This window comes from Microcaecilia unicolor, chromosome 5 (assembly GCF_901765095.1).
Source record: "Microcaecilia unicolor chromosome 5, aMicUni1.1, whole genome shotgun sequence".
NCBI classification, from domain to species: domain Eukaryota; kingdom Metazoa; phylum Chordata; class Amphibia; order Gymnophiona; family Siphonopidae; genus Microcaecilia; species Microcaecilia unicolor.
This window is the reverse complement of record NC_044035.1, coordinates 213,082,343-213,100,203: the sequence shown is the minus strand read 5'-3', so window position 1 is coordinate 213,100,203 and position 17,861 is coordinate 213,082,343. Positions and strand designations below refer to the sequence as shown.

Sequence of the window (17,861 nt, the reverse complement as noted above, 5' to 3'; positions counted from 1 at the left end):
TGAAGTATGGTCCAAAACTCTTTCGGACCAGCGAAAACAAGTTCTCGCTACTAAGGACCCACAAATTGCAGCCTGAACTGCCAGAGCAGAAACATCAAAGGAATTCTTCAGTAAGGATTCAATACGGCGATCCTGGGTATCTCGCAGAGCCGTTCCACCATCCATGGGAACCATGTTTCGCTTGGTAACAGCGGAAACTACCGCATCTACTACTGGAAGGTGCAAAAGGTCTTTATCCAAGTCAGGGACCGGATAAAGCCTGACCACAGATCTAGCAAGCCGAAAAGAAGAATCAGGAACCTCCCACTGAGCCTGAATAATATCCCTAATATCTTGATGCATAGGAAAAGACCTACCTGCTCTGCGAATACCCTTAACCAGTAAATCTATCTTTCTAGGCTCAGCCACTTGGACCTCTTGGTCATCAAAACGCAAAGTAGAGGAAACCTGAGAAATAAGCTCCTGAAGGTCATCTTTATGAAAAATCCTTACCACCAATGTATCCTCCCCTGCAGGAAGAGATTCAGCTCCATGTTCTGGCTGTTCAAGGTCCTCAGAAAATTGCTCCTCAGGTAACCATGCTTCCTCTTCTAAAGATGGCATTTCCTGAACAGGAGCAAAAGAAAAATCCTCTTCTGCCTCCACAGAGTGTCTGGCCCACTCTCCAGCCAAAGAAGAAACCTGCAGAGATCTTTTTCCTGGAGGGTCCACAGGAGCAGCTTTGTGCAGGAGAAAGGCTTGGTGCATCTGTACCACAAATTCAGAGGGGAATCCTCCTTCACCCGCTGATACGGGAGATTGAGAGGTAGGTAGAGGCGCAGCACTCTGAGAGGCCTAGGGCGCAGCACTCAGCGAGGCATCTAAAATGGCAGCGCTTCCCGTTGAACCTGGCACCGGGAGCGAGGGAAATGCGACCACCTCTAAAACTCCCGAATTGGACACCCCCCCCCCCCCCCCCCCCGGCCGATAATTTCATGGCCCCTGCACCCTGCTCAACTAAAACCTCTGCAGCCCTGCAGAATTTACAAATCCTGCTCGCGATAAGTCCCCGTCGCTGACAAACGGAGCACCGGCAAAGTTTCTCCAACATCGCTGTCAGCTGTTCAGAGACCAGACTAAAAAACCCAAAACAACGTAGGCGCTGCCCTGCTTGCTTAAAATAAACCCAAACATGGCTTCTTTTTTAGTAGCTGCCTCTCCCTGCCTCTAAAGCTCTTCCCCTGAAGAGCTTGAGGAAACTGGTCTCTATTTTTTTTTTTTTTTATGAAAAATGCGAGCTTGCCAGTTAACTAAAGATGCTCAGCACCAAAGAATATCAGGGAGGATATGGAGGGAGGGACTCGGCCCCCCCCGAGTGTAACACCCCCCGAGGCACTAAGAGACCCCCACGGGCCTCTGCCTCTGTGAAACAGGTTTTTTGTTTTATTTAAAAGGTGCACAGAACTAATTCAGCTATACTAAGAACCTTTTACAACAAAGAGAAATAAAGTACAGAATAGAAAAAGACAGACTTAAGGGCTCACCACCTTCCACCTGCTGGAGACTGAGATTGCTGGATCTTTCTCTAGCTGGCAAAGGTTCTTATTGGCTCGCTAGAATCACAGTTTTTTTTTCTCAGTCCCCACCTGCTGGAAGGCGTGCACAACCCATCAGTCACATTCTGGGCCTGTCCGGAGGGACGCTAAGGAAACAAATTTTGGACAAATAATGAAATGCAATACTAAAATAATCTAAAAAAAATTATATATATATTTCCACTAATTTATTTACATTAAAACATAAAAATAAAATATCCCACTTTATGCTAACAAACTCCCTTCTATAATAAACTACAGCCAAAACAACCCTTTTCACAACAAAAGATGCCTTCAAAAGGAAGAAGGCAAAGATGTACTCATTGCCTTCTCCACTAAAATCCTGTTCCTTCAAAAAGATTAAACTATGCAGTACAGTTAAGAAGAATTAAACAGAAAGCATGAGATAAAGATGAAGGCTGTTGGAGGGGATACAATCATTCTTACCTGAACTGTCTTTTTGATCCTGAGTGATGGTCCAGGGTATTCTTTAGAGTATAGCTCTGTCAGAAACAACGAGTTTATCAGTGTAGATTTTCCAAGACCTGATTCACCTAGAAAATAAAGAAAAGGGCAAGAAAGAGAAAAATTCAAGTTTAAACAATATACAGATACTAACACCATACCAACTATGTCTAAGAATCTAAAGATGTTCCCTAATAATATATACAGGACAGCTCTAGAAATATATTACCTTCTCATCACTGCTTTTGCAGTTTTAGGAGTCTGAAGTTCTACAATTCAATTTCTCTAAAGAATCTGGTGACAATACCATTCTTTCACTCTACCTTTGCAGACCCAGAAGAGGAGGTTTGGCAAGCCACTCATAAAACCTCAAGAGAAACAATATCTCAGTCATTCTATCACCCTCAACAGGAAAAGCAGCTTCCTTCTCCTAAAGAGAATAGTCACAGATCCTATAACGTTATGTGCCCTGTGGAACTAACGTGTCAGATTCAGCATACAAACACAAATCTTAAATTCCTATTCCTAAAGGATTGCTACCGAAGATAATACAACAAATGTATACTATCAAAAGTCAAACTGGCCATCCTATAATTTCTGGTGGAATTATTTGTCTTTAAGTAAGAGCACAAGGGCCAGAAACTATATTCTTGCTCAACAGACAAATTTAAGAAAATAACTTCTAAATCACAATTCAACTTTCTCCAGCCGACGAAAACTGGTTTATAACCTTTGAACTATTATGGGTGTACAGGTAGTATGCAGGGTATATAGGATTGTGTGCCAGTTGAAAGGGATAGTTTTGGGCTGTAGGGACAGTTTGGAAGAGTAAAGAATGGAGTAAGAAACTCTAAAAGGTGGAATTCCCTAAGTGCTATGTTCCGGTTTCTGTAGCATTGAAACTTACATAGTCTGAAGCTTTATGCATTTAGCCATGGGGCGGGGGGGGGGGGGGGGGGGAACGCTTATTTCTCTGAAGCCCCAGTCTGATTTGGCTCTTCTTCCAATTAGAAGCATTTTTTTAATCATTTTTCCTCCACATACCATATTTTAACCCACCCCATTACATTTTCAGAGCGTTATTTTGCCCCCTGGTCCAAGACAGACATTCTTAACCTCTTCTGTATACTTCTAATTTCCATTGGGTTGGAAAAAATAGAATGCAAACAGAATATTAAATCACTTATTTGGGAGCAAAATGGAGAATAAAAACAAGTTTAATCATACTGCCTCTGCATACATCTATGGTATCGCTACATGTTAAGTCTAGATTGCAGTTCTGGTCACCATTTCAACAAAAATATAGAAGAAATAGAAAGGAATGGAATGGCTTCCTTATGAAGAAATGCTAAGCTAGTGCTCTTCAGTTTGGAGAAGAGGGAATATATAATCATGAGTGGGAAACAGCAGCTAAATAAGGAGGGGGGGGGGGTCATATGATTGTCACAGCCTAAGCAGATGACTTACGGCTTAGCTATGCTTTATGTTCCTGGAAAAACAAATTTAAATTTGAGTAAAGGAATAACCTTATGGAAATAACTAAAGCTGTGCGATAACTAACTGCTCATTCTGATATAGCAGCAGACTAAACTGGCTTAGAATTTCTCCTGAATAAAGCCAGTCAAGTCGGTGAGGTCTGGCAGAGACAAGGCAACAGGAACGCCAAACAAGATGGCGCCACAGCACTCTGAATCATCACCGGTTGCACTGCAGGAGGAGGACACAGTTCAGGCCTTAATGAAGCACATCTCCCAAAAGCTGGATGACAAGCTTCACAACTCAATGTTGCGGGCCACTCTGTACAACTCCAGCAAGTAGAGGAGCTTATTTCTACACAGGAAGACCATATGGCGGCAGCAGAGGAATGGATAAATTCTAGAGTCCCAAATGAAAACCTTGATAGATCGTGTCAAAGACAGAAAATTAAGGAAGGTGCAAGAATATCCACATCACTGGAATATTGGAAAGTGTAAAGGATAAGGAGCTATTGGAACTGGTTGAAATCCGGCTCCCTCAAACTCTGGGCCTTGCTCAAGAGTATAGGCCCAGTATGTGGAAAGAGTGCATTGAATTAGAATACGGAGGGAGGAGAACGGCAGACCTTGGCCTGTGATAGCAAAGTTACATAAGTACATAAGTAATGCCACACTGGGAAAAGACCAAGGGTCCATCGAGCCCAGCATCCTGTCCACGACAGCAGCCAATCCAGGCCAAGGGCACCTGGCAACCTTCCCAAACTTACAAACATTCTATACATGTTATTCCTGGAATTGTGGATTTTTCCCCAAGTCCATTTAATAGTGGTTTATGGACTTGTCTAACCCCTTTTTAAAGTCTGCCAAGCTAACTGCCTTCACCACGTTCTCCGGCAACGAATTCCAGAGTTTAATTATGCATTGGGTGAAGAAACATTTTCTCCGATTTGTTTTAAATTTACTACACTGTAGTTTCATCGCATGCCCCCTAGTCCTAGTATTTTTGGAAAGCGTGAACAGACGCTTCACATCTACCTGTTTCACTCCACTCATTATTTTATATACCTCTATCATGTCTCCCCTCAGCCGTCTCTTCTCCAAGCTGAAAAGCCCTAGCCTCCTTAGTCTTTCTTCATAGGGAAGTCGTCCCATCCCCGCTATCATTTTAGTCGCCCTTCGCTGCACCTTTTCCAATTCTACTATATCTTTCTTGAGATGCGGCGACCAGAATTGAACACAATACTCAAGGTGCGGTCACGCCATGGAGCAATACAACGGCATTATAACATCCTCACACCTGTTTTCCATACCTTTCCTAATAATACCCAACATTCTATTCGCTTTCCTAACTGCAGCAGCACACTGAGCAGAAGGTTTCAGTGTATTATCGACAACGACACCCAGATCCCTTTCTTGGTCCGTAACTCCTAACGTGGAACCTTGCATGACGTAGCTATAATTTGGGTTCTTTTTTCCCACATGCATCACACCTTGCACTTGCTCACATTAAATGTCATCTGCCATTTAACCGCCCAGTCTCCCAGTCTCATAAGGTCCTTCTGTAATTTTTCACAATCCTGTCGCGAGTTAACGACTTTGAATAACTTTGTGTCATCAGCAAATTTAATTACCTCGCTAGTTACTCCCATCTCTAAATCATTTATAAATATATTAAAAAGCAGCGGTCCTAGCACAGACCCCTGAGGAACCCCACTAACTACCCTTCTCCCTTGTGAATACTGCCCATTTAACCCCACTCTCTGTTTCCTATCCTTCAACCAGTTTTTAATCCACAATAGGACATTTCCTCCTATCCCATGACCCTCCAATTTCCTCTGTAGCCTTTCATGAGGTACCTTGTCAAACGCCTTTTGAAAATCCAGATATACAATATCAACCGGCTCCCCTTTGTCCACATGTTTGTTTACTCCTTCAAAGAATTAAAGCAAATTGGTCAAGCAAGATTTCCCCACACAAAAGCTGTGCTGACTTGGTCTCAGTAATCCATGTTCTTGGATGTGCTCTGTAATTTAGTTTTTGATAATAGCCACTACCATTTTCCCCGGCACCGACATCAGACTCACCGGTCTATAATTTCCCGGATGTCCCCTGGAACCTTTTTTAAAAATCGGCGTTACATTGGCCACCCTCCAATCTTCTGGTACCACGCTCGATTTTAAGGATAAATTGCATATCACTAACATTAGCTCCGTAAGCTCATTTTTCAGTTCTAGCAGTACTCTAGGATGAATACCATCCGGTCCAGGAGATTTGCTACTCTTCAGTTTGCTGAACTGCCCCATTACGTCCTCCAGGTTTACCGTGAAGTCAGTAAATTTCTCCGACTCGTCTGCTTGAAATACCATTTCCGACACCGGTATCTCACCCAAATCTTCCTCGGTGAAGACTGAAGCAAAGAATTCATTCAATCTCTCCGCTACGTCTTTATCTTCCTTGATCGCCCCTTTTACCCCTCGGTCATCAAGCGGCCCAACTGATTCTTTTGCCGGCTTCCTGCTTTTAATATACCGAAAAAAATTTTAGCTATCTTTTTTTGACTCTAATGCCATCTTTTTTTCGTAATCCCTCTTGGCCTTCTTTATCTGTGCCTTGCATTTGCTTTGACACTCCTTATGCTGCTTCTTGTTATTTTCGGACGGTTCCTTCTTCCATTTTCTGAAGGCATTTCTTTTAGCCCTAATAGCTTCCTTCACCTCACTTTTCAACCATGCCGGCTGTCTTTTGGACTTCCGTCTTTCTTTTCTAATTCGCGGAATATGTAAAAACTGTTGTACAGTTTTTACCCTCTCAGTTGCCCCCCTAAGTATTTTTTTAACCGTTCTTCTCATTTTATCAGTCTCCTTTTTTAAAGTTAAATGCTAACGTATTTGACTTCCTGTGTATAGTTACTTCAAGGTTGATATCAAAACTGATCATATTATGATCACTGTTATCAAGCGGCCCCAGTACCATAACGTTCCTCACCAGATCATGCGCTCCACTAAGGACCAAGTCTAGAATTTTTCCTTCTCTGGTCGGCTCCTGCACCAGCTGCTCCATAAAGCTGTCCTTGATTTCATCAAGGAATTGTACCTCTCTAGCGTGTCCCGATGTTACATTTACCCAGTCTATATTTGGATACTTGAAGTCACACATTAATTATCACATTGCCCATTTTGTAAAGATTCCCTTACTGTGCATCGTCTTGAGCACATTATAAATCTGCAATTTATAAATGTATAAAAATTCCAGTTGTACCAGGGCTGGCTCCTAGATCCTAAGAAACTTTGGCAAGCCCTGCTCTACACTACATCCTCTCTCAGTGAAGGAATGACAAATACAGAAGGAAAAAAAGTAAAAGTTAAAAAAAAAAAAGTGTGCGCACACATCTCTATACTTTTAAACTCAGCGAGAGAGTGATGCAGAGGTGGAAAGGCAAGGAAACAGGAAAAAATTTACAAAATGTGCAGAAACTGAGGACTTGTTTCTGCACTGACATTAAGAATGTGAGTTTGTGGGAAACTCTGCCCTTATGCCTCTGGAGGCTTCTGTTTGCTCTGCTGTTACTTTTCCCAGATGTTATTCTCCCCGCCCCCTGCCAAAAAGACATAAATCACTACTAAAACACAAGCACAGCTTTTTCTCATTACTCAGATCTGAGAACCCTCAACTAGCCAGTGAATGGGAAAGTGTGGGGGGGGGGGGGGGGGAGAAGAGGACACTGGATTATACTTATTTCTCATCTCTCCTATCTTCATATTCTCCTTTAGCTATGCTCGTCTCAAACCCCCACCACCACGCACACACTCTGCTCTGTCTGTCTGATTTCAAGATTCAAAAATACTTTACTGGCATACTTTGAATGTGTTGCCAAAATATATACGCAGTGAAAACCAGGAAGTAGGGATGGACCAAGAAGTCTTGCCAGCAGAAGGTTGATTGAAGTAACTTTATTTGCACCAAGTTTGTGTATGTGGGTTTTGACAGCAACTCCTGTAGCTGGGAAGTAGGATTACTACTACTCCCAGCTACTAATCATTCTTATAGCACTACTAGATGTACACAGTGCTATACACATTATATACAGGTACTTTTTCTGTCAAAATCCACTCTAGCCCATCCTGATCTGTCTTGCCATATATGGGACACGGACCGTATGCTGTGCTTAAATTTATTTTTTTATTCTTGCTGCTTTATATATTTTGGCAACATGTTCAAAGTATGCCAGTAAAGAGTTTTTGAATCTTCATATCAGGAGGAAAGGGCAGAGAATGTGCATTGGGGGGGGGGGGGGGGGGTTCAGACTCATGTAGGGCTAGACATTCCTCCAAGGTCTCCAGACAATTGATGAACTAAGATGCCTCTTGGACTTGGACCGTCCAGGTTCCTTGAGCCACCCGACCCAGGCTCCTTGAGCCACCCAACCCAGGCAGCAAGCTCCCCAGCAGAGGAGACTCAATTCTGTGGTAACCAGAATCCACCAAAGAGGATCCTGCAAAACCCCTCTCAGCAGGTAAGCAGAGCAGTCCCACCAGGTAAGACTGAGCCTGGCCTTGGGTGGGAGAGGCAGAGGTCGATGGAAGTCCTGTGAAGCTGGGGCCCATGCAATAACAGAGCCCACTGCAGTGGGAACATATGCATCCTCACCCAAGGCACCACTTCCAGAATTGCCACATGGAGCCAAGGAGTTGCAAGTAGTCCAAGACCGTGGGTTCCCGGAGCCCGCACAATATGAACTGCTGGCCCTGGAGCCTCTCCGGGACAGAAATGACATGAGAGGTGATCAAACTGGCCTCCACAGCCGAGTCAGCCTGAATCAGCCAGTTGCCAGGTAATGTACACAAACACTCTGAGATCAGAAGTACGCAGTCACTACCACCAGCATTAATCTCTTGAGATGAGCTGCAATGGGGATGTGTAAAAAGGCCCCAGTGAGGTCCAGGGAAGTGAAAAATTCTGCCAGCCACACTAACACAATAACCGAGCAATGGGTTTCCACCTGAAAATGCTTGAGTTACAGAAAAGCATTTACCACCACCACCTTTTGTGGTCTAGAATGGGATAAAAGGAACTGCCCTTCTTCTTAGGAATAGATGGAGTACTGCCCCAGACCATGCTCCACCGGCGGAACGGGTTCCACTGCTCCTAGATCACAGAGATGTTGAATGGTGAGAGCGACAGCATGGCACTTTAAGGCTGAACCGAGGATGCCACAAAGGCATCTGGAACAGAACAGATGAACTCCAGAGAATATCCCTTCTCAACCACCTCCAGAACTCACTGATCTGAGATAATGTGAACCAACTCTGCAAGAAGAGAGACCACCCGCCTACCACTGTGACCGAGGGCCCAGTGCATGCTCATTGGGCAGGACTGGTCGCTGCAACCCTGCTTGAGGAACCCAAGGGTCCAGCGTGCTTGGGACCACGAAAGGACCCTTTCTTTAAGGACCTATGCTGACCACCACCCCCCCCCCCCCCCCAATCCTCTTAGAGCACAAGCATAATGCTTGTTCAAATTTTCAAGTCTGTATCTTTGTTTGCATGGAAGTTGTTGCGGTCTGAATATTAGTCCAAATATGTTCCGACGAGTCACGACCAATTTTGATGCACACTTTGAGTCAACTTGTTTGACTGGATTTTGCATCCATAATGTTAAAATGTATTTCATCGGAATTAGCATCAAAAACTGTACAGGAATTTTTTAACCATTCTTATAAATGTGTTTGGATTTTATTAGACCCCAAAAATGGCATTTGGTAAATGTTGTGCACTCATGGACTGACAACCTTTCAGAAAAGGGAGTCTAGATCTGCAACTATTGCAGTTAGAGACCTCAAATTTTGGGAAACTTCGTTTAACACCTGACTCGCGCAACAGCTACAATTTGAACAAAATTGGAGAACATGATGGTGGGAACTTTTTTTAATTTTAGACCACTTGGCATGGAATGACCCTGCAACATAGTCAGACTCTGCGTCAGGGTACACTGAGGTTCCACCATTTTTCCAGTGCCTGGCCTTCGCGGGGTCATCACCTTACTTTGTGCCCTTGTGGGCATGCCTCGTATCGCCGTTCCCCAAGAACTTCACAATGAAGTCCGCTCGTGCCCCAAGCACATCAGCTGATTAGCTGTGGGTCTTCGGGTCGATGGGTTCTTAGATTTTAAGCAGTTTTCAGCAGGTATTGAGGGAGCTGCTCTTTTTAGCTTCCTCTCAGGTAGCAGGCATCACGTGACCACCTCGGAACCATGTGTCAATGGCAACCGATGTTGCTTCTTGGCCTTTGCCCAAACCATGTTACCGAGGCTCCTTGGTGCCAACATCAAATCCAGACATCGCCTCGGGGTTGGGTCCAACGATGGACGGTCCTGGGGGCTCTGTACAGCAGGAGGCCTCGAGGCACGTGGAGACCCACTCGATGCTTCACTGTTCCCAGGGTCTTACTGACACTCCCAATGATAGTGTGACACTTAACGTTGATTCAGACGTCGAGGAATCGGACTTGGCTCCAAAAATCTTCTCTCATTGAGCCTCTCTGGAAATCTGGGTCCTCTTCTTCATGCGAAAACAGAGAACACAGTTAGTGGGACTATGGTCGGCCCCAAGACACTGAAGGCTAAATTAAACTAAGCGATGGTACTATAAAAAAAAGGAGCAAGGCAAGGAAAAAAACGAAGGTAAAATTCCCGGCCGACTCAAGGCCTAAAAGCAGCCGAACGACAACAAAAAAAGAAATGAAACTTAAAACCAGGCAAAATAAACTAAAAAATATAAGTGAAAAAAAAAAAAAAAAAAAGAGGTTCCACAACCAGGAACACAATTTTAGACTTTAAAAAAAAAAAAAAAAAAAACACCAAAAGGCACAAAAAGCTCTTTAGGACAGAGCATTGTGAGGAGACAGTAAAAACACACCCTCTCCTCACCGCGGTAGAAAAAGAACTGAGAACACCACGTTCTCTCGGCAGGTGGGAAGACACGCGCATGTGCGGTGGAGAGTGTCTCGTGCTCCACAAAGCTCTACTTATACCTGTTATAAGTTCCGCACCGGGTGACACAGGTTGCCGTCATAAGCCTGCTCGTCCTTGGAGAACTGATTTTTTCAGGACCTAGTGAATGGTTCTCCTTTCAAACTCAAACTCTTACCTCTCTGATTAAAGTCATAACATCTATGAATAAGACTTGTTCTTTGGAACCTCTCCCTTCATCTTGGTTGCTTCTAACCAACCTTGGATTACTTCCTTTTATTCTGTCTCAAGTTAGGCAACCCTTGAGAAAGCGAAGATACTTACCTGTACCAGGTATTCTCCAAAGTAACTGGTATAATGAATAGCAAAAAAGTTGCCAAAGCCTTCTGCTGCATGTGCCGCGCCACACCACGCATGCGCAAAGTGCCTTCCTGCACGTTGCGTGACCACACTCCTCAGTTTACTTTAACAGCATAAGAAAAAATTAAGAAAGAAAACTCCAAGGGGAGGTGAGCGAGATTATGAGAATAATAAGCCTGCTGTCCTCGAAGAATACCTGCTACAAGTATCTTCACTTTCCCCGAGGACAAGCAGGCTTGATTATTTCTCACAAGTGGGGAATCCCTAGCATCCAGGCTCATCCAAAACAACAAACATCAGTCGACTGGGCCTTGCAACAGCAAGGACGTAATGTAGATTAACCCGGAACTATATACAATCTAGCTGAGAGTGCAGCCTGGAACAGTCTAAAACGGACCTAGGAGGGTGGAGTTGGATTCTAAACACCAAACAGGTTCTGAAACACTGACTGCCCAAACCACTGCTGCATCGGGTATCCTGCTCAAGGCAGTAGTGAGATGTGAATGTGTGGACTAAAGACTTGTCCGCTCCACGTAAAAGGCCAATGCTCTTTTGCAGTCCAAAGTGTGCAGCTTGCTTTCGCCAGGACTTGTATGAGGACAGGGAAAAAATGTTGGCAAGACAATTGACTGGTTCAGATGAAACTCCGACACCACCTTTGGCAAGAACTTAGGGTGCGTGCAGAGGACTACTCTGCTATGATGAAATTTAAGATAAGGAGCATGAACTACCAGAGCCTGGAGCTGACTGACCCTACGAGCTGAAGTAACAGCCACCAAGAAAATGACCTTCCAGGTCAAATACCTCAGATGGCAGGAATTCAGTGGCTCGAAAGGGGGTTTCATCAGCTGGGTGAGAACGGCATTGAGATCCCATGACACTGGTGGAGGTATGACAGGGGGTTTTGACAAAAGCAAGCCTCGCATGAAGCGAACAGCTAAAGGCTGTCCAGAGATAGGCTGACCCTCTACACGTCGATGATCAGTACTAATTGCACTAATGTGAACCCTTACTGAGTTGGTCTTAAGACCAGACTCTGATAAGTGTAGAAGGTATTCAAGCAAGGTCTGTGTAGGACAAGAAAAAGGATCTAGGGCCCTGCTGTCACACCAGACGGCAAACCTCTTCCATTTAAAGGAGTAACACCATTTAGTGGAATCTTTCCTGGAAGCAAGCAAGACTCGGGAGACACCCTCAGAAAGACCCAAGGAGGCAAATTCTAAGCTCTCAACATCCAGGCCGTGAGAGCCAGAGACTGGAGGGTGGGATGTAGAAGCGCCCCCTCATTCTGAGTAATGAGGGTTGGAAAACACTCCAATCTCCATGGTTCTTCAGAGGACAACTCCAGAAGAAGAGGGAACCAGATCTGACGCGGCCAGAAAGGCGCAATCAGAATCATGGTTCCGCGGTCTTGCTTGAGTTTCAGCAAAGTCTTCCCCACCAGAGGTATGGGAGGATACGTGTACAGAAGGCCTATTCCCCAATGAAGGAGAAAGGCATCCGACGCTAGCCTGCCGTGGGCCTGTAGTCTGGAACAGAACTGAGGGACCTTGTGATTGAATTGAGTGGCAAAAAGATCCACCGAGGGGATGCCCCACGCTCGGAAGATCTTTCTGGAGACAGCCATGTGCAGTGACCACTCGTGAGGTTGCATTATCCTGCTCAACCTGTCGGCCAGACTGTTGTTTACGCCAGCCAGATAAACGGCTTGGAGAAACATGACGTGTTGGCGAGCCCAAAGCCACATCTGCACAGCTTCCTGACACAGAGGGCGAAATCCAGTGCCCCCTTGCTTGTTTGTGTAATACATCGCAACCTGATTGTCTGTTTGAATCAGAATAATTTGGTTGGATAACCGATCTGTGAAGCCCATCTACATGCGCTCCCCACCCTAGGAGGGATGCATCCGTCGTCAGCACTTTTTGTGGCTGAGGAATGGAATGGGCGCCCCAAAACCAGATTGGATCGAATTGTCCATCACTGAAGTGAATTCCGAAAGTCGATGGACAGCTGGATCACATCCTCTAGATTCCCTGCAGCTTGAAACCACTGGGAAGCTAGAGTCCACTGAGCCGATCTCATGTGAAGACGTGCCATGGGAGTTACATGAACTGTGGAAGCCATGTGGCCCAGAAGTCTCAACATCTGCCGAGAGCTGTGATCTGCTGAGACGCTTGAACCTTGGAGACTAGAGACAAAAGGTTGTCCGCTCTTGGCTCGGGAAGATAGGCACAAGCTGTCTTCGTGCACAACAGAGCCCCAATGAATTCCAATTTTTGAACTGGGTTGAGATGGGACTTTGGGTAATTGACGACAAACCCTAGTAGCTCCAGCAATTGAATAGTCATCCTCATGGACTGTAAAGCCCCGTCGTGCGAGGTGCTCTTCACCAGCCAATCGTCCAGATAAGGGAACACATGCACTCCTAGTCTGCGTAGAGAAGCTGCAACAACTGCCAGGCACTTGGTAAAGACCCTGGGCGCAGACACCAAGCCAAAAGGCAGCACACAGCACTGAAAGTGCTGCGTTCCCAGCCAAAACCGCAGATACTTCCTGTGAGCTGAAAGTACCGAGATGTGAGTGTAAACATCCTTTAAGTCCAGAGAGCATAGCCAATCGTTTTCCTGAATCATGGGAAGAAGGGTGCCCAGGGAAAGCATCTTGAACTTTTCTTGAACCAGATATTTGATCAGGCCCCTTAGGTCTAGGATGGGACGCATCCCCCCTGTCTTCTTTTCCACAAGGAAGTACCTGGAATAGAATCCCAGCCCTTCTTGCCCTGGTGGAACAAGCTCGACCGCATTGGCACTGAGAAGGACGGATAGTTCCTCTGCAAGTACCTGCTTGTGTTGGGAGCTGAAGGACTGAGCTCCCGGTGGGCAATTTGGAGGTTTGGTTTCCAGATTTAGGGTGTATCCTAACCGGACTATTTGAAGAACCCACCAGTCGGAGGTTATCAGAGGCCACCTTTGGTGAAAAAATTTTAACCTCCCCCCGACAGGCAGATCGTCCGGCACGGACACATTTATGGTGGCTATGCTCAACTGGAGCCAGTCAAAAACCCGTCCCTGGTTTTTGCTGGAAAGCTGCAGGGGCCTGTTTAGGCGCACGCTGTTGACAAGAATGAGCATGCTGTGGCAGAGCCTGAACCGGCTGTCGAGAAGCAGGAGTGTACTTACGGCCCCTAGAGGCGTAACGCGCACTTCTCTTCCCTTTAAAAAATTTCCTAGCAGAGGAAGCAGATGCAGAAGGCGCCCGGCGGGAGAGGAGTCCATAGCGTTATCACGTTGATAGAGGTGATCAATCAACTCTTCAACCTTCTCACAGAAAAGATGATCCCCCCCGGCAAGGGATATCCGCAATTTTCTGCTGAGTTCTCTCCTCCAGGTTAGAGGCACGCAGCAATGAGAGTCTGCACATCACTATACCCATAGCAGAAAATCTGGATGTCACATCGCAAGTATCGTAAATGCCCCTGGACAGGAACTTGCGACACGCCTTCTGCTGCCTGACCACTTGGCGAAAAGGCTTGGCCTGCTCTGGTGGGAGTGCATCAACCAAGCTCTCAAGCTGCTGCACTGAGTTCTGCAAATGAATGCTCGTAAAGAGCTGGTAGGACTGAATTTTGGAAGCGAGCATGCCAGCCTGATATGCCTTCTTCCCTAAAGAATCCAAGGTTCTACGTTCTCGCCCTGGGGGCACCGAGGCAAAGTTCCTAGAACTCTTAGCTCTTCTAGGAGTGGAATCCACCACCGCAGAGTCATGAGGCAACTGAGGCCGGACGAAACTGGGTTTCCCCGTGGATCCGATACTGGGATTCAGTATTTTTGGGAATAGTTGGACAAGAAAGAGGTTTCTCCCAGTTCCTCATCAGCACTTCCCTGAGTGTATCGTGAAAAGGAGCTGTGGTAGAAGACTTAGGTGGAGATGGATAATCCAGGACCTCGAGCATCTTGGCCCTGGGCTCATCCACAGTCTCCACAGGGAAGGGAATGGCCTCAGACATTTCCTGCACAAAAGATGAAAAAGACAAGCTCTCCGGAGGGGAGAGCTGTCTGAGGTGAGGGGGTCGAATCAGATGGAAGACCTAGAGAATCCTCGGCAGAGAAAACTCCATGACCCCCATTCTTCATCGGATGAGCCATCATCGGATGGGGCTAGCAACTCAGAAAGAGCAGCCCGGATCCGAGCCCGTCTCGAAATGGAGGTGCGGTGACCTCGATGATGGTGTCGAGAAGTCGACTCCCCAGGAGACTCCGGTGAAGCTTCCTCCACCGAAGGCAATGGAGCGTCAACCCGGGAGGCTACCGACCCCGATACCGGAAGCGGTACCGGAGAAGGGGACCTCACCACTGGCAAAAGGCTAGGTGCCACAGGAGCCTCCGGCACTGTCGGTACCGGTACCTCCGGTGCCGGACGCAAATGGTGCAGCACTGCTTCCATAAAATCAGGAAAAATAGCCTTGATACGCTCATCTACAGAAGCTGTAGGGGAGGGCTTCAGAGGCAGAATCTGCAGAGGCTGTGAAGCCGGTACCGGGCTGCCAGACGACCTGCGCGTCGATACCTCCATAACAGAGGAAGAGCGATCCTCTCGGCATCGACGCTTCTCGGGTGCCGAATGCCTTGACGACCCAGAGCTCGCAGTACCGTGTCGAGAAGGAGAACAATGACGGTGCTTCTTGGCCTTCGCCCGACGCCCGTCATCGAGACTCCTTGGTACCGGTGAGGAAGACGTGGAATCCACACGCTTCCTCGGGGCCAGGTCCGAGAGAGGTCGGTCCCGGGGGGCCTGCAAAACAGGAGGCGCCCAGGCAGGTGGAGACCCACTTGATACATCACTGCTCCCAGCGTGCATCGGTCTTTTGGCAGCCTGTACCCGGTCTCCCGATGCCAACGCTGCCCTCGACGTCGACGGTACTACTACTACTACTACTAACTAGCATTTCTAAAGCGCTACTAGGGTTACGCAGCGCTGTACAATTTAAACATAGGACAGTCCCTGCTCAAAGAGCTTACAATCTAAAAGACAAGAAAACAATCTAAAGACAAGTGAACAATCTAGAGGACGAGTGAACAGTTAGTCTGATAGGGTGGATAGATTGGGGTATTTTATATATCTCGAGTGGTTAGGCGCCGAAGGCAGCATTGAAGAGGTGAGCTTTAAGCAGAGATTTGAAGATGGGTAGGGAAGGGGCATGGCGTATGGGTGAAGGAAGATTGTTCCAGGCATGGGGTGAGGCAAGGCAGAATGGGCGGAGTCTGGAGTTGGCAGTGGTGGAGAAGGGTACTGAGAGAAGGGCTTTGTCCTGTGAGCGGAGGTTACGGGCGGGAACATAGGGGGAGATGAGGGTGGAGAGGTAGTGAGGAGCCGCGGACTGAGTGCATTTGTAGGTAAGGAGGAGGAGCTTGAATTGTATGCGATAACTGATCGGAAGCCAGTGAAGTGATTTGAGGAGAGGGGTGATATGAGTATATCGGTTTTGGCGGAATATAAGACGTGCAGCAGCGTTCTGAACTGAATGAAGGGGGGATAGATGGCTGAGTGGGAGGCCGGTGAGGAGTAAGTTGCAGTAATCAAGGCGAGAGGTAATGAGAGCGTGGACGAGAGTTCTGGTGGTGTGCTCAGAGAGGAAAGGGCGAATTTTGCTGATGTTGAAGAGGAAGAAGCGACAGGTCTTGGCAGTCTGTTGGATATGCGCAGAGAAGGAGAGGGAGGAGTCGAAAATGACTCCGAGGTTGCGGGCAGATGGGACAGGGAGGATAGGGGTGTTATCAACAGAGATAGAGAGTGGAGGAAGAGGAGAAGTGGGTTTAGGAGGAAAGACGAGGAGCTCGGTCTTGGACATGTTCAGCTTCAGGTGGCGGTTGGACATCCATGCCGCAATGTCGGATAAACAGGCCGATACCTTGGCCTGGGTCTCCACGGTGATGTCAGGTGTGGAGAGGTATAGCTGGGTGTCATCAGCATAAAGATGATACTGAAAACCATGAGACGAGATCAGCGAGCCCAGGGAAGAGGTGTAGATTGAGAAGAGAAGGGGTCCAAGGACAGATCCCTGGGGAACTCCAACAGATAGTGGGATGGGAGTGGAGGAAGATCCATGGGAGTGTACCCTGAAGGTGCGGTGGGAGAGATAAGAGGAGAACCAGGAGAGGACAGGGCCTTGGAACCCAAAAGAGGACAGCATGGCAAGAAGTAAATCATGGTTGACAGTGTCAAACGCGGCGGAAAGATCGAGGAGGATGAGGATGGAGTAGTGACCTCTGGATTTGGCCAGGAGCAGGTCGTTGCAAACTTTAGAGAGTGCTGTTTCTGTCGAGTGCAGAGGGCGAAAGCCGGATTGAAGTGGATCGAGGATGGCATGAGAGGAGAGAAAGTCAAGGCAGCGGCTGTGAACAGCGCGCTCAAGTATTTTGGAAAGGAAGGGTAAAAGAGAGATGGGGCGGTAGTTGGAGGGGCAGGTAGGGTCAAGTGAAGGTTTTTTGAGGAGAGGTGTGACAACGGCGTGCTTGAAGGTGTCAGGGACAGTTGCAGTGGAGAAAGAGAGGTTGAGGATGCGACAGATGGCGGGGGTGACAGTATGGGAGATGGTGTTGAGTAGGTTGGTGGGGATGGGATCAGAGGAACAGGTGGTGCATTTCGAGGAGGAAAGAAGGCGGGAAGTTTCATCCTTTGTGGGACGGGAGATGGATGGCGCAAGGGTGTTCAAAGCAGAGGAGAGAGCGGTATTGTAGGCGGAGACCGCTTTGTCGACAGTTTCGGAGGACATGATGGAGGGGAGGAGATTAGAGATAGTAGATGATAAGGTGGAGGGGTCAATAGCCTGGAGGTTCCTGGAGGTGGTGGTTAAAGTTGGACGGGGTGGAGGGGGGGGGTGAAGAAGTGTGAATGTGATCAGGTGATGGTCGGAGAGAGGAAGAGCTGAGACGTGGAAATTGGAGGGTGAGCTGGAGGAGGAGAGGACGAGGTCAAGACAATGGCCGTCACGATGAGTAGGGGTGGTGGAGCACAGCTGGAG

General features: G+C 47.1%; 1 protein-coding gene across 2 annotated transcripts in view; it reads right to left on the bottom strand.

Moving 5' to 3' along the window:
* The window catches only part of LOC115470519 (septin-7-like), a 343,205-nt gene that overhangs the window by 281,347 nt on the left and 43,997 nt on the right, over positions 1 to 17,861 (bottom strand). For both annotated transcript variants that reach the window (XM_030203751.1, XM_030203752.1), the window contains exon 3: positions 2,022 to 2,128. In XM_030203751.1, coding sequence (XP_030059611.1) covers positions 2,022 to 2,128 — 107 coding nt within the window. The remainder of the gene's footprint in view (positions 1 to 2,021; positions 2,129 to 17,861) is intronic.